We start from the raw sequence: 20,254 nt of genomic DNA, 5'->3' as shown, positions 1-20,254 counted from the left end.
AGCACCGTGGCTGCCCTCACCTGCTCGGCAACGCTGGAGCGCTTGCTGCTGTCGGGGTCACGACCGTCCAACTTCATCTTCACCCTCCGCCACACCCCCACCGCATAGCTGTTGCGTTCCTGCAGAGCTGCGGACAGAACGTAGGAGCACAACCGAATGAGCACACGCTGCGAAGGTAATCAGTGTGGGCTGGTGGCCATTCCATCTCGTTGAGAGACCAGGCCAAGATAGAACGGGGGCAAAAGTAAGCGCACAATGTCACTGAATCCCAATTTAATTAATTCTGAGACGAAGAAAATTTATCTTTGCTTTTGTTCTGCTAGTACATTCTTTTCTGTCCCGAGAAAAGGCAGCTGGAAGTCAAGTTGTTCTCATGCATATGTTTTAGTTCCTGTTGTTTGGTGGTGGTCTCAAAACAACAGATACCATGTGCTGGGAGATCATCATCTAGTTCTTATATAGGTGCCTCTGAATCTGAACAACCAAACAGTGTGCATCAATTGTTGCCACATGCAGCATAAATGTCGGAAGTTTAGCTTACTACTCAGTACTACCAACATTTCTGTAAAAGAGCCAATAACCTTGTTCTGGGCAGATTTTGTTGCAGCAACCACAGCAAAAATTTCCGAAATCCATTCAAATTTACTTCACTGGTAGAACAGAAGTATCTTGCAGTATCACTTTCGAGAATATGTAGTTTCATTTCTGCTGGACGTAGCATACGGTGTCGAGCCGAGTTATTGGCATATTATTAGCAGCCTAACTACGCAACATAAAAGTAATGTTTATTGCAGGTACGACATTCCTTTCATAGAAACCCACTTCATATGACTTCGCCAACCAATTTGCACAGAAAAAAGTGACACATAAAAAATGAGCAATTATGAATGTGCCTGCAGTTCATTTTTAGTTTGAGCAGACATTGCCGATTGCACATTGCTGTACATGCTGGTCTTGTAGGGTTGCTTTCACAAACCAACCTTGCATGTCCTGCCGATGCCAATCAAGCACAAGCCAAGTGGACATTGTTTCACTTATTTTGCTGACTGAAACTTGACAGACAGAGTACCAGCTTGTGGCATAAGTAAGTAAGCTTGTTACCAGAAGTTATACAAACTTCTTATGCAAGCGTTATGCCAAGAATTCTTTTTTTTTCCTCTCCTGCAACAAAAAAACTTCCTAGGTCCCACTTTGGCATTGCCTGGGTGTCCACCACCCAACTCCCAATGAAATCAATTTGTGGAAACCGAAGTCTTAAAACCACCCACCACTGTCTAGTTGTTATTAGCTTTAGGTGTCACTATCATAGGCACAGTAAGTCTCTTGTTCTTTGTCTCCTATGTGGCGTCTTGTAACAGACAAAGAACTTTATAGAGGTCCAGAGGGTCTAGCCAGCTCGCCGCTGGTTGCTCCCACGTCGGAATCGGGAGGCCAAGCCTCTTTGCTCTTTCACAGGCCCTCTGGACGGCCATGAACTGGATGTTCTCAAGACTATCTCAAGTACCGATACTTGAAATGGGCTCGTCCCAGTCCTGTTCGCTGGTGAGTGTCGTATCCCGTAATGCAGGACACTGCCAGAACATATGAGCTAGAGTGCTAAACCTCTCCCCACAATCTGGGCACTGTGGATCAGTTTCTGTGTTAATCCTGCTTAGGAAACCTTACGAGGGATGTGACCTCGTCTGAAGCATCCTAAGCCTGATCGCTTGAGATTTACATAGTTGTGCGTGTGGAGCGGGAAGCACCTATGTTCCTCTTTATAGTGGGAGACGATCTCATGGGAGGTTAAACAGGGGTAATTGGAGATTGCAGGGAGAGGCCTTCGTCCTGCAGTGGACATAAAACAGGCTGATGATGATGATGATGAAACGACCTCCGACGGTCAAGGTTGCTTTACACGTGGCTATTGGTCATTTCTCGACAGCCTCTGACTTCTGCACGACACCTTAATTATTATTTATGTTAATTAAAGGTTTGCTAATTAAACTTAACTATTTGTGCACAATGAAAAGAATGCTCATGACTAGCACAGATAATGCCCATCAACACTCAGTGGGCACCATATGTGTAAAGCCCACTGTTATTTTATAACTCCTTGCGACACTCAGTGAGGACAGCCAGTGTAAAACCAATATTCTGATATCACATATTCGCCCACCCAATTGCTCTCACCTTTTCCTGTCCTGGGGTCCTTGGTCACTTTCCGATCTGGTGTCTGCTCCACACTCTTGCCGACAGTTGCATTCTTTGGCTGGTCAAGGCCGTCTGAAAGAATTTAGATACAGTATGTGGTCAGAGTCGCAGCCTGTCACTTGTTGAGCTCTGAAGAGTCTCTTTTGAACTCGTTCAATTGAGTAGCATGAAATGGTTCCCTTATAAAATAGTTGAAAACTTCATTGCTTTAAATGGGTGTGCTGCTTTCAAATTGCCAAAAAACTTTTTAAAAAGTTACTTTTTCTAAATTTTATTTGTACCTTCCAGGACTCTTACTCCAAGCAGTCCAAAAACTTCTTTACTGAAAATAATGCATAATGCACTCCTAAACATTTCTGTCCATAGAGAAGGTGAACTACAGAAATCATAGAAAGACAGTGTCTTTTTATTTTTTCATAATGATAGCTGCACAATGTATGCAATGCTAATCTGCAACTTTGCACTGAGCTACCATCAATGAAATGGCCCAAACAAGACGAGGATGGCATAAAAAACGTGTAAAAAATGGACATGGACGCCAGTCCACTCAACTTCTTTTTGGGCTGTCCTCTCGTTTATCCCATTGTCTAACTACAACAGCCGCTAGCCGCCTAGCCATCCTCACCCTGAGCATTGGCAAGCTCCGTGAGCCCATCGTAGACCCGAGGAACCATGGCAATGAGTTCGGAGAGTGCCTCCTGGGCACTGTCGCTTGGTGTTGTATCGGGAGCCAGCAGGGTCCTCACCAGCTCAGACGCACGCTCAGAGAACTGCAAATCAAGGTGACCGAGAAAAGCAAAGGATGCCAGATAAGACAAACAACCACACAACATGCGCAGATACAGGCGCACCCATTAATAATGAACTCGATAGTTCCGTGAAATGCGGTTGCTGCATCATTAGTCCGTTATATGTACATTTGTGCTCTAAAATGCCAAAAACTTAACAACACGGTAACTGGCATTGACAGTTACAACCGATGCCACTGTGCACGGAAAATACGGTTTTCAGTAACTTCATTTTCGTTCCTGGCACACTTCCTGCATTGAACTACAAGTTTAAAAGCACCATCTGAAGAATGAAATGCGCCGACGCAGCTCCTCCGAAATGGTGCCCGTTCAATTTGGATCACCTGCCATTTCAAAAGTACGAGCGAATCCACCACCATTCTATTGTTGATAGCTGGCGATACATTTTAGTATCAGCGGGACATGAGTGGTTTCTGCGTACCATAACCAAACATTCTAGTTGGCTGGAAGCGGAAACTGTAAAGGCATAAATCTTGGCATTATCTCAGCAGCATCGGCCAAGAGCCGCAAAGTTTCGTTTTGTTACGTCGCTTCAGCTGAAGAATACTCAAGTTTGAAAGGTAGAATGCTATCGCGAACCGTTATCAGCAACAACGTCAATGAAATGTTGACAAACTGTAACCGCCAACTCTTTGCAATTTTGCGTGGCAGTGGCTCAGTCGTGCCGTGTTCATGCTGACACATGCCATGTAAGCATCGATAGGAAAAGAGTGGCCACTGGTTCAAACTGGTCCAAATAGCGTACATAACTTAGTGCCACATGGAGGAATGTGAAAGAGTGAGAGTGCTGCAGCTGTAGCTTCAGAGAATATATGCAACAACACGAAGGTGCCACACGGCGAACTCCACACTAATGCGCTCCTGTTGTAGCCTCTGAGATTGGAGGCCACGGCCACAACTACATTGCACTGCTTTGCCTCAATGCACACTGAAGATGTGCCTCGAAAACGAGCGAAAATCTGTGGTGACCCCCCGCTCGCTCATCTCTGCGGTTGAATCTTCATCGCAGTCCGACTGGCTCGGGCCCAGTTAGGGCGCGCTTCTGTGCTTCGGAACTTCGTATGCACCCTCCTTTTACAGTGAGTGGGTTTGAAATGTTCGCTGAAACAGTGCGGGGCTCTTGAAAATGTTTCTTACACTATCGGGACGCAGTTTCAATAGGCAGGGTCATAAAATTGTAAATGTCACGAAATGCGGGTGTGAGTTCAACAGCACACACATTGCATCCTTTATCTGCCCTATTTTCCATGCTACAGTCTGCACACAATGCATGCTTTGAAAGTTGCAATTTTCCGTGGCGTGGAAATAACTAAAGGTACGAAAACACGATTCAGTCCTTGGAGATTACTTACTGCAATGGGCACTGGACCCGTGCAATTGTCCAGTAGTGAGTGCTTGCAGTCCAGTTATGTGGTCTCTGAACATAGCATGCACTTCACACATTCACCGAATTTTTTTCGTTAATTTTCAATGAGAAGGTAAACGGAGAACGGTCGAATGACTGGTTGCTCCACATACTTCCCAAAGCAACGTTGGTGCAATGAGAGGGCAGGGCTACGAGGGATTTTGTCCACTAGGGCTATTTTAATGCCTAGCTCACTCTCCCTACGCGAATGCATTTGCATTCCCTCTCCATCAGAATGCGGCAGCCGTGGGTGGGCCTTGAACTACGCAACCTCGTCGTGCTTGAAAGGAGAACACTTCGCCCACTGACCACACCAGTGGATGGTGGCATGAAAATTACAGGTTTGTGAAACTGAGGAGTTTTGAAGTAAGTAAATGTCAAATGACGCAATAGAAAAGCTGCATTTTATAACAGGGTTGAATTTTCCTGCAAACAGAAGTTACAGGCTACGTGTACAGAATGTGCATTGTAAAGGGTGCCAGACAAACTGATCATAACCAACATACCATATTTATTCGATTATAAGGTGGGGTTGCCTAGCTGGGTGCCTGGGAAAAAGAACTTAAATATGTGCACTAAAGGAAGACAATATAGAATAGCCAACAGAGGATTCAGACTGGGAGACAATTACCCGAAATATCAAATAATTGAAAACCCCAGAAATAATTACAATAATCGGTGCCATTATAAGCAAATTTTGCCTTGAAGTGCAACTTCAAAGCAGTGCAAATTTTGTCTCATGATGCACCTTCATGGCAACGCAACACACGCTGCCATAAAGTAGCACTACAAGGCATATCCATGCTGCTGTGGAGTCAAAACTTGAGGTGAAGTTCGTATATAGTAACTCGCACTCTACCTTCACTGCTAAATGCTTAGAATGCTTGGTGCGGGTTATGTACACAAAAATACTGTATTGCCTTACTTGCCAAGGTTTACTGCTACAATTCATGCAGCCGTCTAAATCTGGATCACCAGAAATGTGGTTCTGCTGCTACACTGAAACAGTAATTGAATCTATCAGCCTCGCGTACAATGTGAGGAGGGGGGACTTTGAGGCTAAGGATTCTGGAAAAACACCTTGCCTTATATTCGAATAAATACGGTACACACTGATTTTTCAATGTTGCCTGTTATTGTTTAAAATCTGCTGACTGCTTAATCTAAGCTGAACTTATCTTGTAGGCCCTTTAACCAGACTCCAGCTATTTTGAACAGTGATACAATTTCTTGCGTCACCGTGCGATTTTTGACCAGTGATGTGCTTTCTACCATGAAACAACTGTGGAGATGTTTATAGCGTTTTAATTAAACGCCACCTATGGTGCACTCTGTTCACATTTAATGTGCTCAGGCACTGCAGAAAGCTGTGTTGAACTTGCATATTTGACAAGCACGCATGCCGCAGACGTGAGGCAATGCGCAGTCAACTCGGCTGCAAAACCAACACAGAAGCCAAGTGGACACACAATTGCATTTGGCCCAGGCGGCTCAGCAGTGGAGCCAGAACAGTATTATTTTCCACTGCTAGCATTACCGCTGTGCACATGTGAGCAACTAGTTAATACATGGGTCTCAGCAGACCAGATGGTGAAGGTTCAGTTAAAGCTGCCTGTCAATCAACCACACAGAAACTATCAGAGAGGGGTCAGCAACTCAGGCTGTGCCGGTTACCATGGCAACGCCAACATGCAGCCAAATAAAATCTGGCGTCACTGACAACTTGTTGTAACTGCTTTGTAAAGTGCACCGGTTGCAAGAAAAACAGCCCCACCTGCCGATAGGTGGCAAGATACTCCTGCACAGTTGTGTCCTCTTGCCGCGCCAGCGACTTGAGCAGCGAGCGCAGCTCGGACAGCAGCTCGTGGTGCTTGCCCAACACGTCTGCCCGCAATGTTGACACCTGCGTGGAGGAGAAGAGGTCGTCACTTTACTGGATGCAGTGAGGTTGCACTTGACGGCAACTTTGCTTGAACTACGCACTGCGTTGCAGCATGACGTTAACAGAATTGCAGGAGTAGATTTTGTACTAACCTACAAGAGATGGTCTCAGTGCTCCATTGCAAACACTACCTGATGGTGTGTGTAGTTCGGGCACGAGAGGAAATTCTTGAACATAGTATAATTGAGCAAGTATCCCTTGCATGAATAGCGTAGAACCTCGTTGATATGTTTTTACAGAAACTGGGAAAAAACCTAACAGCAGGGAAAACGTTGACAGTGAGCAAGATCGCAAATTGCCACATCAGCAACAGCTCTGAATGGCTGCAAGTAATCAGATGTCCCCGTGCTTGTGCTGTGACCGGGGACAGCACGTGTATATTAAATGTACAATGCTATGTGACAGTGGCTCCATTCCACTCTAAATATCCCTCATTGCAATATTTTGTGTATGCTTCACCGCACAACGTGGCTCTATTGCGGCGAAGCTGACTAGAGAGAACAGGCAATTATGCACCCTTGCCGGCCTCAATATAAATGTAGCCCTGCACTCGGTTCCCAGTAGTGTGCAACCAGTGCGACCAGTAGGGTGCAACCAGTGCACACTCCGAGTGCTTCAACAAGTCGTCGCCAACTGCTCTGTGCACGTTGCTTGCTCAGTTGCTTACTGCAAACTGTAGTAGCTTGTCGCAATGCACCGGCCACTTGTTGCAACATACCATTCAGGCAACGCATACATTTATCGTTCTTGTAGTACAACGTGTGATACCAATTTTCCCTCTGCACCACTAAATTTACAAGACTGCCACGTTCAAACGCAACGTAGGATGTGGGAACATTATAGAGTGGCAACATATCAAAGGGGAACGCAATATATAGGAGTCAATGGGATTTAGGTTGGGAGTGCGAAAACACGACCTGGCAGCTGGCAAAACACAAAAGCGAGGAATGTATCAATGTGGTTCCACTGTACAGTCGACAACCGTTAATTCGGACTCCACGGGGAGCGTAAATAAGTCTGAACTATCGAACGTCCAAAAAAACAAATGTATCCGAAAAAATAAAATAAAAATGATGTTATCTATTCTTTAAGGCCCCTGTGCAAGGACGAAGTGATGGATTCATTGCTGCATGCACTTCCGCTTAGGTGCAACCAAGTCCACCTGTATTTCTGCCAGTTTTGTATTGTCTCTGTATGCCAATGCAAGGAATGCAAAGGCTTGAGTCAGATCCACACGTGAAGGCTCCTGAGCACACGGCATATCATCATCATCAGAGTTAAAGTCTCTGTTTGACAGTGGAAGAACTTGCTCAATTGTTCCGTCATAGTTCAGTTCAGCACACGACGACACTGCACTGTTGAAATCTTCAACGTCTTCAAATGTAACGGTAGCATAAACCGGCACACCGCAGCCTAGCAGGTGATCAATGATGTCCGCAGTTGAGCTCACTGTGGTAGGCAACAGTTCAGGCTCTTCAGTTGCGGAGTCTGGCTCATTCGCACTGCGACTCAAGACTTCGGAGTCGGACTGCGAGAGCACCGTTGGTGCCATTTGATGCGGACTGTCAATAACTTCACGAGAAGGACTTGCTGGAGCCAGCAGAGTGTTGTCTGGAACGCATACTAAATAAACAAGTACAGAATGCTGGAATGCTGTCAAGAGGGCAAATTCAACAAACAAGAGCGCACCATGTACGGTGGTGCCAGAACGGATGTGATGATCGCGATGTTGATGCAACCTCACAATTCGGCAAAGCCTCCACGATCGCCATTTGCAGTTAAATCTCCGAGGCCATACTTCATGTCTCGATCTCTGAGGCAATACTTGATGTCTCGTCGAAGTTGCCAGGGGAGATAATGGCGGCAGAGTCGGTGTACGCCACAGCCACGGATGGAGTTCGGATAATCGAATGTAGAGCTGGTGGCTATTCTAAATATCGGCCATCTTTACACATTAAGTCTAAGGGCCCATTGACAGTGCTGCGAAGCTGTCCGAATTACCGAGCATGTCTGGATTATCGGTGTCCGATTTATCGGTTGGTGATTGTATCGGGTAGCTGGTATTACTGCACACTAGGAGCAAAAAAGGCCCTTTTTACGTTTTCACACCTGTATTGCAGTGTCTCCTATTTCCAGGATCTTTTCAATCTCACAGCATGCATTCACAACTTAAATTACAACAGGTGTTCAACTGACAAAATGTACACATATTGTGCATACACAGTTGCGATGGAACCCAAGAGTTATTTAAAATAACATTTGGTTTTAAATGAAGCGGTTTATCAAAGTTCCATCCTACCATCAAACAGCCCTGAACAGCTCTTACACCTTGGCATCAATAGCTGTACGAGTATCACACGGTGGTGCTCTCACCTGGCTCTGCAGTGCTTCCCTGCACGTATCTCGGCTTGTCTTGGCCTGCTCCAGTTGTTCCCGGCAGGCACCCAGCGCCACCTACGGGTAGCACACAGCACAACACTGATGATAAAGGTGTGCCCTGCACTTCGGTCATGTGGCGAGGCTTCATTGCAGCTATAGTAACTGCAGCTATCTGCATGACAAATCGCCAGGCACACAGCACATCAAAGCATGACCACTACTTGATAAGGGTGTGCAAATATAGAATATCACCGTATCGAATAGTGAACGTTAAAATAATTCAATTAGCAAATTGAATATCTGCTATTTCATTTGTCGAATATTCTATATATTCGGTGTAGAGACCCGTGCAGTGTGACGTGCCGCCTGCGCCCTGAAGCCCCTCGTGCTCAATGCTGCCCAAACAAACGTTTGGGCTCGTTCACCAAGCGCACTGCGGACAGGCTGCCTCGGCTGATGCAGTAGCGGACTTTGTCACTGAGAGCGCACTGTAATGTCAGCGTGATGCAGGGATCACACACAGTGCCCAAAGGGAGCAATTCCCACCACGGCACAGCGCCGGCCGGGGCTGCCTCTGTCACTGCAAGGTTCGTCCGGGTCTACAGGACCGATCGAAATGCTAACGCAACACCCACATTTCGGGAACGTCAACAAAAGCAGCGCGTATTTCGTAAAGTGCAAACACATGTGCGAAGATCAGGCCAATCAGCTGCTGATAGGAACGCAGATCGTGTTGGATGCGCGCGTTGAGGAACTTCAGGCCACTTCGAGTCATTAATCTGGCTCGCACATGTTATCTCGAGACAGATCACTGGTGAGCCACCTGTACGTAACGTACATATTAGCGGTATTTAACGGCAAGCACTCGACTGCTTGCGACCCGTTACCACATCAGCCAGTGGCGAATTTTCATCACGGCTACACTGCCTTGGCCATTACGACTAATTGGTGCTGCTTAATCGGGCGTGAGCGACTTAAAGTAACGGTGTGGTGCCAGATCTATTTTCAGCAGCTGCGCGACACTCGGAAAGGTGACATACTGCCTCGCAGAGTCAAGCAGAGCAAGGGTAGTTTGCTTTTCGACCCATACGCAGACACTTCTGGCACTGGGCCGCACAATATTGGTTTGTTGGGCGTGGTGTGCCTCGCAAACAAAAGCGAGAGATGGCGGATGAACAAGGAGGGGAAGTGGGGGGAGGGGGGGGGGGGTGTAGCAAGCGTCACAAGCTTTCCGGGATGCTCCAGAGTTCAGCTCTTTTTTTTTTAACAGGTGGCAAATGATAGTGAACCTGACATGCGAATGGCACCTCTTCTTTACTGTCAGCGCCAGCTACGGCGGAGCGGTGATTGAGTGATGTGATATGGGGTTCTTTTGCCTGGCACGCAGATTGGCCTTACGATAACCCACCTGCCATAAAGTACGGTTAGCCTTTCTGCATTTTCTAGAAGAAAGGAAAGCAAAACTTCTTATGCAATAAATTAAAAGACTGCCGCATAACACAGCTCCACGATTTAACTGTGAACCTCATTGGTATTCAGTACAACAAAACGTCACTAATTCATTATGTTCGGATGAAAAAAGCACTTGATTCTATTCAACAGAAATTCTATAAAACATTTTTCCAGACCTTCATATGCAGTCAACGTCCGATTTCTCGGTATCACTAGGGACCGCGAATACATACGAAAAATCGAGCAGTCCGAAAAAACGAATGCATGCCTTTTACTGCCCCCCAAGGGTTCAAATCGCCACAGACACGTCCAAAATAGCTCCCGAGTGCCTGCCAGCACACTTATTAGGCGTATCGGTGCTCGTACTGTGACAAGAGATGGCAAGTGCACGCGTGTATCATTAAGGTATACATGCCGTGTCTCGTGACAACTGCCTCTTTCCACTATTGGTATGCCTCACCGCAATACTTTGCGTATGCTTCACCGCATAGCACTGCTGTATTGAGGAGAAGCGGACTTTTGGGAAGTGGCATTATGCCACGCATTGTGCTTTCCGCACTCCGAAGACATTGGTGAGGATTACAAAGGTGTAGTCGGCACCATTGCTAACAGCAGCAAATTGTTTCAATGGAAAACACGGCCCGGAACAGCAAGAAGCTTGGTAGCGAACGTCGAAGTAGCTAGGCCCAACATTGCCGCGGTAGTGGCTACGGGTGCCAGCGGATCTGCATGTGGGAGCACTGGTTACAGGCGGTGAGATAATCTAAATGGAGGTGGTGGTAGCTTCGATCAACGCAGTTTCTGACCTGGGGTCATGGCAAAAAATCCGGAAAATTGGACAGTGAATGTTCTTTTTTGTCCCAAATTTCAGAAGTTCTTATACATTGACTCTATGGGTTACATGGTAGTGTCGCGAAGGCGTCCCAATTATCGGACCTGTCTGGAAAATTGGTCGGTGACTGTACTAGCACTGAGCTGTAATCAGTCCTGACATACTAATTTGGTATTCCTTTTAATAAGGGTAGGCCGTATGGTACATCTTGATGATCTGTACCTATGTTACCGATAGTTGCTACATTCTTGTTATGCAACGCTAGGAGACTCCAGAGCATGTGCAGTACTACGCTTTTTCATTGAAAATTTGTAAGCGTTAAATTTTATGAAAAATTTTCCGATACTTGATTTGATATTTGGCTTTTGTTTCTTGATTTGATTCAATATTCGATTTGAAACCTACTATTCAATATTTGCACACCCCTACTAAACGATATTTCAGATACAGAGGGGAGTAAGAAAATGTCTCACTAATCTGACAGTTTAAGAAACAAACAAAAACAAACAAACAAACAAATTTTAACAGAAAAATTGATTTTTCAGTGCACCAGTGGCACTGAAAGCACAATGCTGACAGCCTTTTGCTCACTATTCGGATAGTTGGTTTTGGATCATGGTGAACATTTTGCAGAAATGTAGAAATAAAGATTCAAACGGAAATGAAAGTGGATGAAAGGGCAGCTTGCCAGAGGCAAGAATAGAGAGCACATTGTCCACATTGCGCATGCGATGCTTTATACCATTAAGCTACTGCAGTGCCGTCCTCCCGTCCACTTCTTCCGCAAATCTGCGTATGTGCACCAGACATTACCCTGGGAGTGTTAGCCGGTGCCACAGGACAAGCTAAGCCAAGCCAAGATAAGAATTCCACCAGAGCTCAGTCGACGACTACGGAAACAACCGAAGAGGAAACCGATACACCTCACAATACCACATTTTCGTGCTGCACCGTACGCAAGGTCACGCGATGATCTTGGCTGCTTTGGAAACTTGCCTCTAAAAACTTGCCAACAGCCACGCCTTGCAGCTTCTGCAGACGCACTAGCGCCGGAGCTCGGTCTAGCGACTTTTGCGGGAAACCGCACCCACCTTGTCGAGGAGGGAACGGAGCCACTCGACGCTGGCCTCGCTGGGCAGGGGTGCCGAGCCCTGCAGCTGCAGCAGCTGCTGCTCGGCGGGGGCCAGCGGGGCGGCGTTCTCGGCCAGCATGCAGCTCTCCTGGCAGCGGTTGAGGAGGCCCAGCAGGCCCGAGTCCCACGCCAGGGCCTCGGTGGTGCGCGTGCGGAGGGCTTCCCGCAGCAGCAGGGCTTCACTGGCCTCGCACACTTCCATGGACAGGTCGTTCACCAGCTGCGCGGGAACGCACATTGCCATCACCACTGCAACTATGCGGCGCTGCACTAGTTAGTTCCTCTTTGAAGGAAACTTGTACCCCTGTCACATGGGAACATTTAATGCCATTCAAATCGAATGGCGTTCGCATATAATCCCACTAATCAGGATTTACGTGGGAAAACTTAATGCCATTCGAATGGAATTACGTTTGCCATCGAATGATTCAGGGGAACTCATTCGCATTCGATTTCGAACCAAATGTACACTCTTGACCCCAGATAGACAACAGCAACATGCAACGCGAAAAAATTATGCGTGCATCAGCAAAGCCAGAAGATATTTTTTTTTTACTTATAAAAAGTAATAATTATTTTTGCCGCGATTATATTTTCACCATGGGCTGTGCTCAAGCGCTATTACTCTTCGCATCAGGAGCCTGTTGCGGCGGTCGGCCATATTGGATGTGTTGAAGTGCTTTTAGTTGTGAATAATTGGCATCAAAATGTTTTCGTCAGTTTTAAAAGTACTCGAAAAAGTTCTTAAACGCGTTTATTGGGCTACAAAATTTCTTTGAATTTCGCAAATTTTGTTCCAGATCGTCATTGCTATCATTTGCGAATGCCATTATATTTTACTGTGTAGCACCGGAAAAGACCGAATGGCATTCGATGCATCGAATGCCATTCGATTCGAATGAGATTAAATCTTCCCGTGTGACAGGGGTATTAGTCGCATCTTGATCTAATGAACATGGATGTGATGAACCACCACGTCTAACGCGGTAAATGTAAAATTTGGTTGGCCATGCTCTTTATTTCCATGTGTGCTGTACTGCTGTAAATAAATTGAAAATATCTATTATCCATTACAGCGAGCTGAGTACAGTAAACGACTGTTGATGTAGTAGCCCGATTTTTTGGACATGCCCGATAATCCAGACGCCTTTGCAGCACTGCTACATCTAGAGCCAATAACGATGCCTAAAATTTCGGATGCTGACTTTGGCCCAGTTGATTTGAGGTTCACTAGCAAACTTCCTACTATCTGATGCCACGATTCTCGTTGGAGCGAATTTGCCTCTGTCATCAGCACACAGCGGTGGCATGACCCGGGCTGGAATTCAAGCAACGCTATGCATGACGGCGGAGCACCGTACAAAAGCAAATTGACCAATTTTTCAAGCCACAAAAGCACTAAAAGTAAGTAATCTGACTGGCGTATAAGACCTCCAGAATAACCACTGAGTCGTCAGTACATGCGAGGCCAGTCACTTTTCAGAACTGGCTCGCCACCTCACCCCTTCCAGCCCCTTCCCCCAAATGTACAGTCTCTCACCTGGACGGCGTCCGTCCACTGGTCCAGCAGCTGGGCAAAGGTGTTGCGTGTGTCGGCCAGAGCAGGGTTAGCTCCTCCGGCCCACTTGAGCCGCTGCTCGACTGCCCCCACCAGGGACAAGTGGGCCTCCTTGGCTTCGGACAGGGTGGCCGCCAGGGAGGCCGACGCCTGCACCGCCTTGCGCATCTCGGCCAGCAGGGTCGCCCTGGCAGGGTCAGGTGAGGGGAGAAGCAGTGCAGTCACTTACTTGCCCTTACAATATTTTTGAGAAAATGCCAGGCACTTATACAATGGCTGACAAAACTGAACAGGTGAAACATTAAAAGAGAGATTAAGAGAGAGAGTCGAGATTAACAGAAAAAAAAAGAAAATGGAGACGGGTGGGCCATGTAATGCATACGGACAGGTGATCTGGGCTCGATTAGAGTTGCAGAATGGGTGTCAAGGGAAGAGAAGCATAGTCGAGAATGGTAGGGAATCGGGTGGTGTGACGAGATGAGATTGGAGACATTGCAACTGAAGGTTAAAAATTATTTTTGAGTAGCCCTAATGTGCTGACAGCACATCATTTCTAAGACAGGCCTTCCTAAATTTGTTCCCCTTAAAGACAAAGCAGCCTGCTGTCTTTACAGGGACCACCAAGAGAGAGGAGTGACCAAGAGCCCTGCAAGGGGAGGTTGAACTCATTTAGTTTTGAAATTTCCATCTTCACATTGCTCTTCACTGCAACTAAAGGGGTCACTAGCCATTGTTAGTTGCCTGTTTGTGGTGTAACTTAAGTGAAGTTTGCTCTAAGAAGTCAGTGTTGCAACTGAATGCATAGTGCTACTTGTAAACTGTACACACGAACACTTTACAGTTCTACGTGGTGCCATCAAAAGAACCCTGTCGACAACTTCAGCATTGTAAAAAAAAAAAAAAAACCAACAGCGCTATAAGCCTGCTGGTCCAAATAGTGGCTCTGCTATCTTATTTCCATGCCACACGCCTCAATGTTGTTGCTGTACACTTCCCAGTACTCACAGTACATTGTAAACAACAGCACATTAATGGGTAGAAGACTGACTTCCAACTGACCTCCAAGGACGGATTGCCCAAAACTGGTGCAATCGATCCAATGGATTACGAACTAGCCCGGTCACACACTTTGCTTCACAACACAACTGCCTACCGCAGCATGAAAACCACGTCTCACTCCACAGGGAAAGGTTTGCTTTGCAAAGAGAGGCGTCTCGAATCTCCCGACTGCCTCACCTGGCAGGCAGGGTCTGCCCTCCCGGGTTGGGCAGGGCCTCCTCGTGCAGCCAGTGGTGGGAGGCGAAGCGCAGCTGGCAGCGTTGAAGCCGCACTCGCAACACCCCCTCTGCCTGGTCCAGGCGCCGCAGGAGGTCGCGGTGGCGCTGAGCCGCCTCCAAGGACGCCACGGCAGACAGGGCCTCTCCGCTGGCCGCCCAGCCTGCCGACAGGGACTCCAGGGTGCGGCTGGCCGGGGGATCCATCTGCAGCTGGTTCGGGTCGCCAGCTTGGGACAGTGCCAGCGTGGCACAGAGGCACGAGCTCAGAGCGAATGATGGCAGGCCAAGCATCTGCAACACGAGAAAGATTTTTTCTTCTTTCATTCAGCAGGCATGGACGGACAGGGCACCAAATGGAAGTCAAGCAGGGCCAAATGTTCCGTTTGTTTTCGAGAACCCCGGCCTCTGATTCCCTCAACGTCTTGCTAGTCTGGAATCGCAGTTTGCCATGTCCTTTTAGGTTCCCCAAGCCACAACACGAGACCTCCGGTGCGCACCTGAACTCGGTAGATGCTGGCAATGCAGTGCTTGACTGGCAGGAAGGCGTGTTCTTCGGCCATGCCGGACAGCAGCTGGGGCGAGAAGATCTGGTGCATGCATTGCAGGCACTGCAGGAACATTATGTCCTTCAGGTAGGCGTCCAGCGTGTCCAGGTGCGGGGGCTGCGTGACAGAGGCACCATTACATCACTGCTGATGGTGGAGACGAATCCCTCAAAAACACATTCCCACATTTATTAGCACATAAGGCACACTAAAAGCTAAAAGCAAGTATTGAATCAACCTTTACTCACGGACAACTTTCTGTGGCTATGAAGGGAAAGTGGTGGAAAACACACCACATTCAGTTATCTTTTTTAACTGCTCTAATAGGTGTTTATGTTTACTTAAACGAATGTGGACGAAAACGTGGGACTCTTTTCAAAAGCACTCTCACTTGTGCGTGCTTTGCCCCTGTAGCTTTCCCTTCGTTGCCAAAGAAAGTTGTACGCAAGTATTAACTGACAGATTATTGCTGCTAAGTGCCTACCCCCATCACGTTTAGAAAAAGCGAAACGGTGATATAAACATGGGACAGGATTGGTGCTCCATTCGGTAATGCCTTTACAAGTACTCTCTCAACTCTGTGCCCGTTTATGGCATTCTGGGTAATTTGGCCAATGTAAATCACAGTTGCGCAAAGCCCGGGAAACACTGACAATGCCAGACTCACGCAGAGCGAGTAGGCACTCCACACCACGTCGACGCTCTTCCAGTTGAGGTCTATGCCATTCAGCGTGGCGTAGAAGTTGGACAGTTCTGTGGCCGTCTTGGCGAAGAGGCCATGGAAGCCCTGGACAAGCATCTTCCCGGGCGTCAGTCCTGAAAGCAAAACAGTGGTTGAACTCGCAATTGCACGTTGAGCCTGTTTAACAAAATCGCCTGCAGCCGAGAACTGCTTCATTAAGTTGAGAATTTCACTAAATAAAAAAAACAGTCACAGAAGTAACACAGCATTTATTCAAGAGCACAAAAAGACGTATTATTTTCCTGAGTGAGAATTTGTCACAGAAAAGAATCGCCACATTTGCACGATTCTGCCGCGTTGTCGATTATAAGGCACAGTTATATTGCTGCCCAAATGTCAAAAAATAAGGAAAAAAAAAACTTGGTGCCGATTCTACCCCGCACTTCAAGTAACAAAACCCGAATTGATACATACCGTGTTGGAACGGTTTTACGAAACATACTAAGGCACACAGACATGCACCGAGCTAAATCGTAGTGGCTAGTCGCTGTCGAAGTCTGACACCTCCTTCTTGCTGTCTACCGACCACAGAAATTCATCTTCAGTTTTATTTATTGCATTAGACATGCCACACTTCTTGAAGGCTACTGCAACCACTGTCTGCGGGAGGGCATTCCATGCACCATGGAAACACCTTGCCATGTCTCCGAGCACTGCTTTCTCCAGACAAGCCATTTGGTAGCAGTGTGGCTAGCTACCTCCCAACGAGCTTTTTTTTTCCTAGTAAGGATTGGTTTCATTTGTGATTTTGACTAGAATTAGTTAGAACTGTAACGCGCATGCAAATCTGAACACACCTTTTATTAAAAACAAGTGCACATTAGAACCTTGCAAATACAGTATGAACTAAAGGCTGTGCCGAGAAGACTACTCAAGTTTTAACTCTCATGCGACAAAGCAGCTGGCCCAATCTGGCAGAGCTGAGAAAGAGCTCGCAATGCTAAGGCACCGAAGCAGGCAGTTTCGTAAGAGGGGCACGGTAATGAGTTCACTGCAGTAACCCTTTAATGCATTTTGAGGCATTTTGAGGCATTTTGAACACAATAGCTTTTCTGTGACATGTTTCTTTAACCACCATTTTTCTCAAACACCTTGTTAAATCAGGCTTCCTTAAATCAAGGCATGACTGTACACCTCGCTTGAGATATGCAGTGTTTGCAATCTGAGACATTGTATTGCGTAGTATGTACACTGCGTGGCCAAGCAAGTGCCTTGTTGGTGGCAGAACTTGTTACACAAAACAAATGAATTCCTACTCACCAGTGTCGTCCGTTTTCATCAAATCATCAAAAGCAACCTTGATGTCTTCCAGAGTCGGCGTTGGTTCATACTGCAAAGGCAAGAGGGGAACTTCAGCCATGGCTGTTGCCAACATGATGTCTGTTGTGATTCTTACAAATTAGCATAAGCCTCAGTATCCTATAATTCTTGCATGGAAAACACTGGTTGAGCACTCTCAATACAGAAGAACCTTGTTCGTACATTCCTAAAAAAAAAAAAATGCCAGAAACAACACACTAACTGGGAGAACGTAGGATCTGAAGTCACTAACAAGTGCAGCAGGCTGAACTTTTGTTGATACCAACGTAATGCAAAGCTTTGTGCACATTGTTGCGGTACAAGACACAGACGCGCAACAAGCTGACGGCGCCTGAGCCAACCGAGATACGCTTTGTTGTCTTGAGATCGTAACGGGAAACCGAAATTGAGCTGGTGGGCGAGGCCGGAGAACGATACCGCCAGAGCGAAACGGAACGCTCAACTCGTGTTGACTGCAGCAGGAAACCGCGGTGCACCTGGGTTATTGGCTATTAAAAGCGTGCAATATACTTTCAACACTACACCAGGCATGCTGTGACAAAGATAGCCGAAGATGCTTGACACCATAGGGCTCACAACGATACTCGTGAGTGGGGCTTGCGACGGCCTGTGAGGAGATTTGCTGGTACCGGAATGGTAAACCGAGTGCACGCTGGCCTTTTCACATGACACTTTTCACATGGTAGGCAAGCATTGTGCAGTAGCTGCTGCAGCAGGCGGCTGCTGTTCATGATCGCGACTCCGGGCCTTTTCTTGTTTAAGGGGGGATATGGGAATCAAAGCTAACTTTTTTATTTACCAGCCGATTTTGATGAAATTCTGCACAGGTGTTAATAATATCACATAAACAAAACTGTGAAAATATGGCTGCAATATCTGAAGTACTTCTTTGTTTACAAAATTTTTCTGCTTTCATTTTTGCAAAATGCCTGCACACCTGTATATTGATGCTAGGAGTTCAAGCAAACATTGATAGCACTCCTATATGTATCCTCCACACAGCGACATTCCTGTAATTTTTTTAGCCTAACAGATTTGTTTATATTTTCATTCTTTGGCGGCTACTTCAGTTGCATGAAAATCTCGACTGTGAAAACAAAAGATAACAAATCATTGAAGCAACTATTTTGAAAACAAAACATGTCACTGTGTGCAGTGGTGCACAATGAGTGTAACAAAACAAACGGTGTAAAAATATTCATAACGGTGGCTGAGATATTGGCTTTGCAAGTTGACCTTGGTGGTAGAAGAAAGTTTTGAGAAAAAGGTGTTCGAAGTTTTGGGCCATGTTTATTCGACTAGAAACCACCGGCCTTGTAGGTGCAGGTGTCAGGTTGATCTCTTGGCTTCTTGGATTCTTTTATGCTTTCTTTCATGTGCTTTTTGTGCCCTCTTCTTGGGCAAGGCATCTTTCTCAGCCGCTCGACTCGCTTGAGTTCGTCGCCACCGAGCATGCTCCTCCAGCCGTAAACCCTATCTTCCGTTCGGTTGCCGGCACAGAACCAAGTGACGCGCGGACAGCGGCGGCGGTCATATTCAACACCTCCGACAAGATGAATTGTGACTCAAGATGCGACTGTATGGCGTGACCGTTGCTGATGCACGGTTCGTCTTCACGGCCGGCAGACACACGCGCTTGGACCGCACTTTCGTCGTTCATCTCGGTGACGGCGGTGGCACAATCGGGGCACGTTGCGGAGCATTTACGGGACGTTGCAGGCCCGGAAGCATCGGAAAAGGCCGTTATTAGTTCGGTATCATCACCACTGGAACTCAAGGCTACAACAGCTTGCGAACTGCCCGGCAATGCGTTGACAGTCTAAGCTCGCGCGCGGACGCATCTCTACTAGGACTACTTATCCTTCGGATGTTCAGCGGCTTGCGCTTTGCGGCTGTCAAAGCGGTGCTTGGTCGCATATTTCGTTGTCCACTTCCGCCCAGTCATGCTCGAAACCACAAAATGAAATAGAAAACTCAAATCCGAATAAAGCGATGAAGCGGCGGCGTACCTCGAATATCCAACACGTAAACAAAGGGGCAGCAGCCAGCGCGCGAAGGAACGGGAGAAGCAGACGCCGCAGCAGCTCGCTTCCAGATCCGGCCAATGGGACGGCTCATAGAACGCATGTGACGGAGCAAGCCAATCGGCGGCCGCGACAAGCAGCTCCGTGACCTTCAGACTGTTTTTTTATGCTTGCTCTTCTCTCTATCAAGAAATGAAAGAGAGGCATCAAAAGGCGATGAGGCGCGCTTTTCAACGGTACCAGCATGGCCGCACTGCGTACTGCCGTTCCGGAGCTAGGGACGCTCGAAAACTGCGACTTTTCCACCGATTTTCATGAAATTTTCGCTGTACAGTCGAACCCGACTATATCGAACCCGTTTACATCGAATTATTCTATATATCGAACAATTTCTGGACACGATATAGTTACAATGAGTATATATCGCAAAAATTACGCTTACATCGAACAAAAATAGCAGCGACACCCGATATATCGAACGTCAAGCGGCGGCAAGTGCCCCCGGAAGTTGGCTTTCCCTCGTGGTGGCGGAGAAAATCCGGCTGCGCGGCTCCATCCAACCGCTTTCCCTACCGTGACCGCGCCCGACCGAGCTGCTTCGGACGAGCCGTCGGCACCCCCCTTGCAAAAAATGATCCTGGCCC

General features: G+C 47.1%; 1 protein-coding gene across 4 annotated transcripts in view; it reads right to left on the bottom strand.

Annotated features, from left to right (window-relative positions):
- Positions 1-20,254, bottom strand: part of nonC (serine/threonine-protein kinase Smg1) — a 117,741-nt gene that overhangs the window by 3,091 nt on the left and 94,396 nt on the right. For all 4 annotated transcript variants that reach the window (XM_075702352.1, XM_075702353.1, XM_075702354.1 and 1 more), the window contains 11 exons: positions 17,527-17,596; positions 16,192-16,340; positions 15,477-15,641; positions 14,939-15,270; positions 13,685-13,889; positions 12,104-12,364; positions 8,723-8,803; positions 6,182-6,310; positions 2,819-2,963; positions 2,173-2,265; positions 21-127 (listed from right to left, as the gene is read on the bottom strand). In XM_075702352.1, coding sequence (XP_075558467.1) covers positions 21-127; positions 2,173-2,265; positions 2,819-2,963; positions 6,182-6,310; positions 8,723-8,803; positions 12,104-12,364; positions 13,685-13,889; positions 14,939-15,270; positions 15,477-15,641; positions 16,192-16,340; positions 17,527-17,596 — 1,737 coding nt within the window. The remainder of the gene's footprint in view (positions 1-20; positions 128-2,172; positions 2,266-2,818; positions 2,964-6,181; positions 6,311-8,722; positions 8,804-12,103; positions 12,365-13,684; positions 13,890-14,938; positions 15,271-15,476; positions 15,642-16,191; positions 16,341-17,526; positions 17,597-20,254) is intronic.

The sequence above is a fragment of the Dermacentor variabilis genome, chromosome 8 (assembly GCF_050947875.1).
Source record: "Dermacentor variabilis isolate Ectoservices chromosome 8, ASM5094787v1, whole genome shotgun sequence".
Taxonomy (NCBI): Eukaryota; Metazoa; Arthropoda; class Arachnida; order Ixodida; family Ixodidae; genus Dermacentor; species Dermacentor variabilis.
Note: the sequence above shows the minus strand (reverse complement) of the source record. Positions and strands in the feature narration are given on the sequence as shown.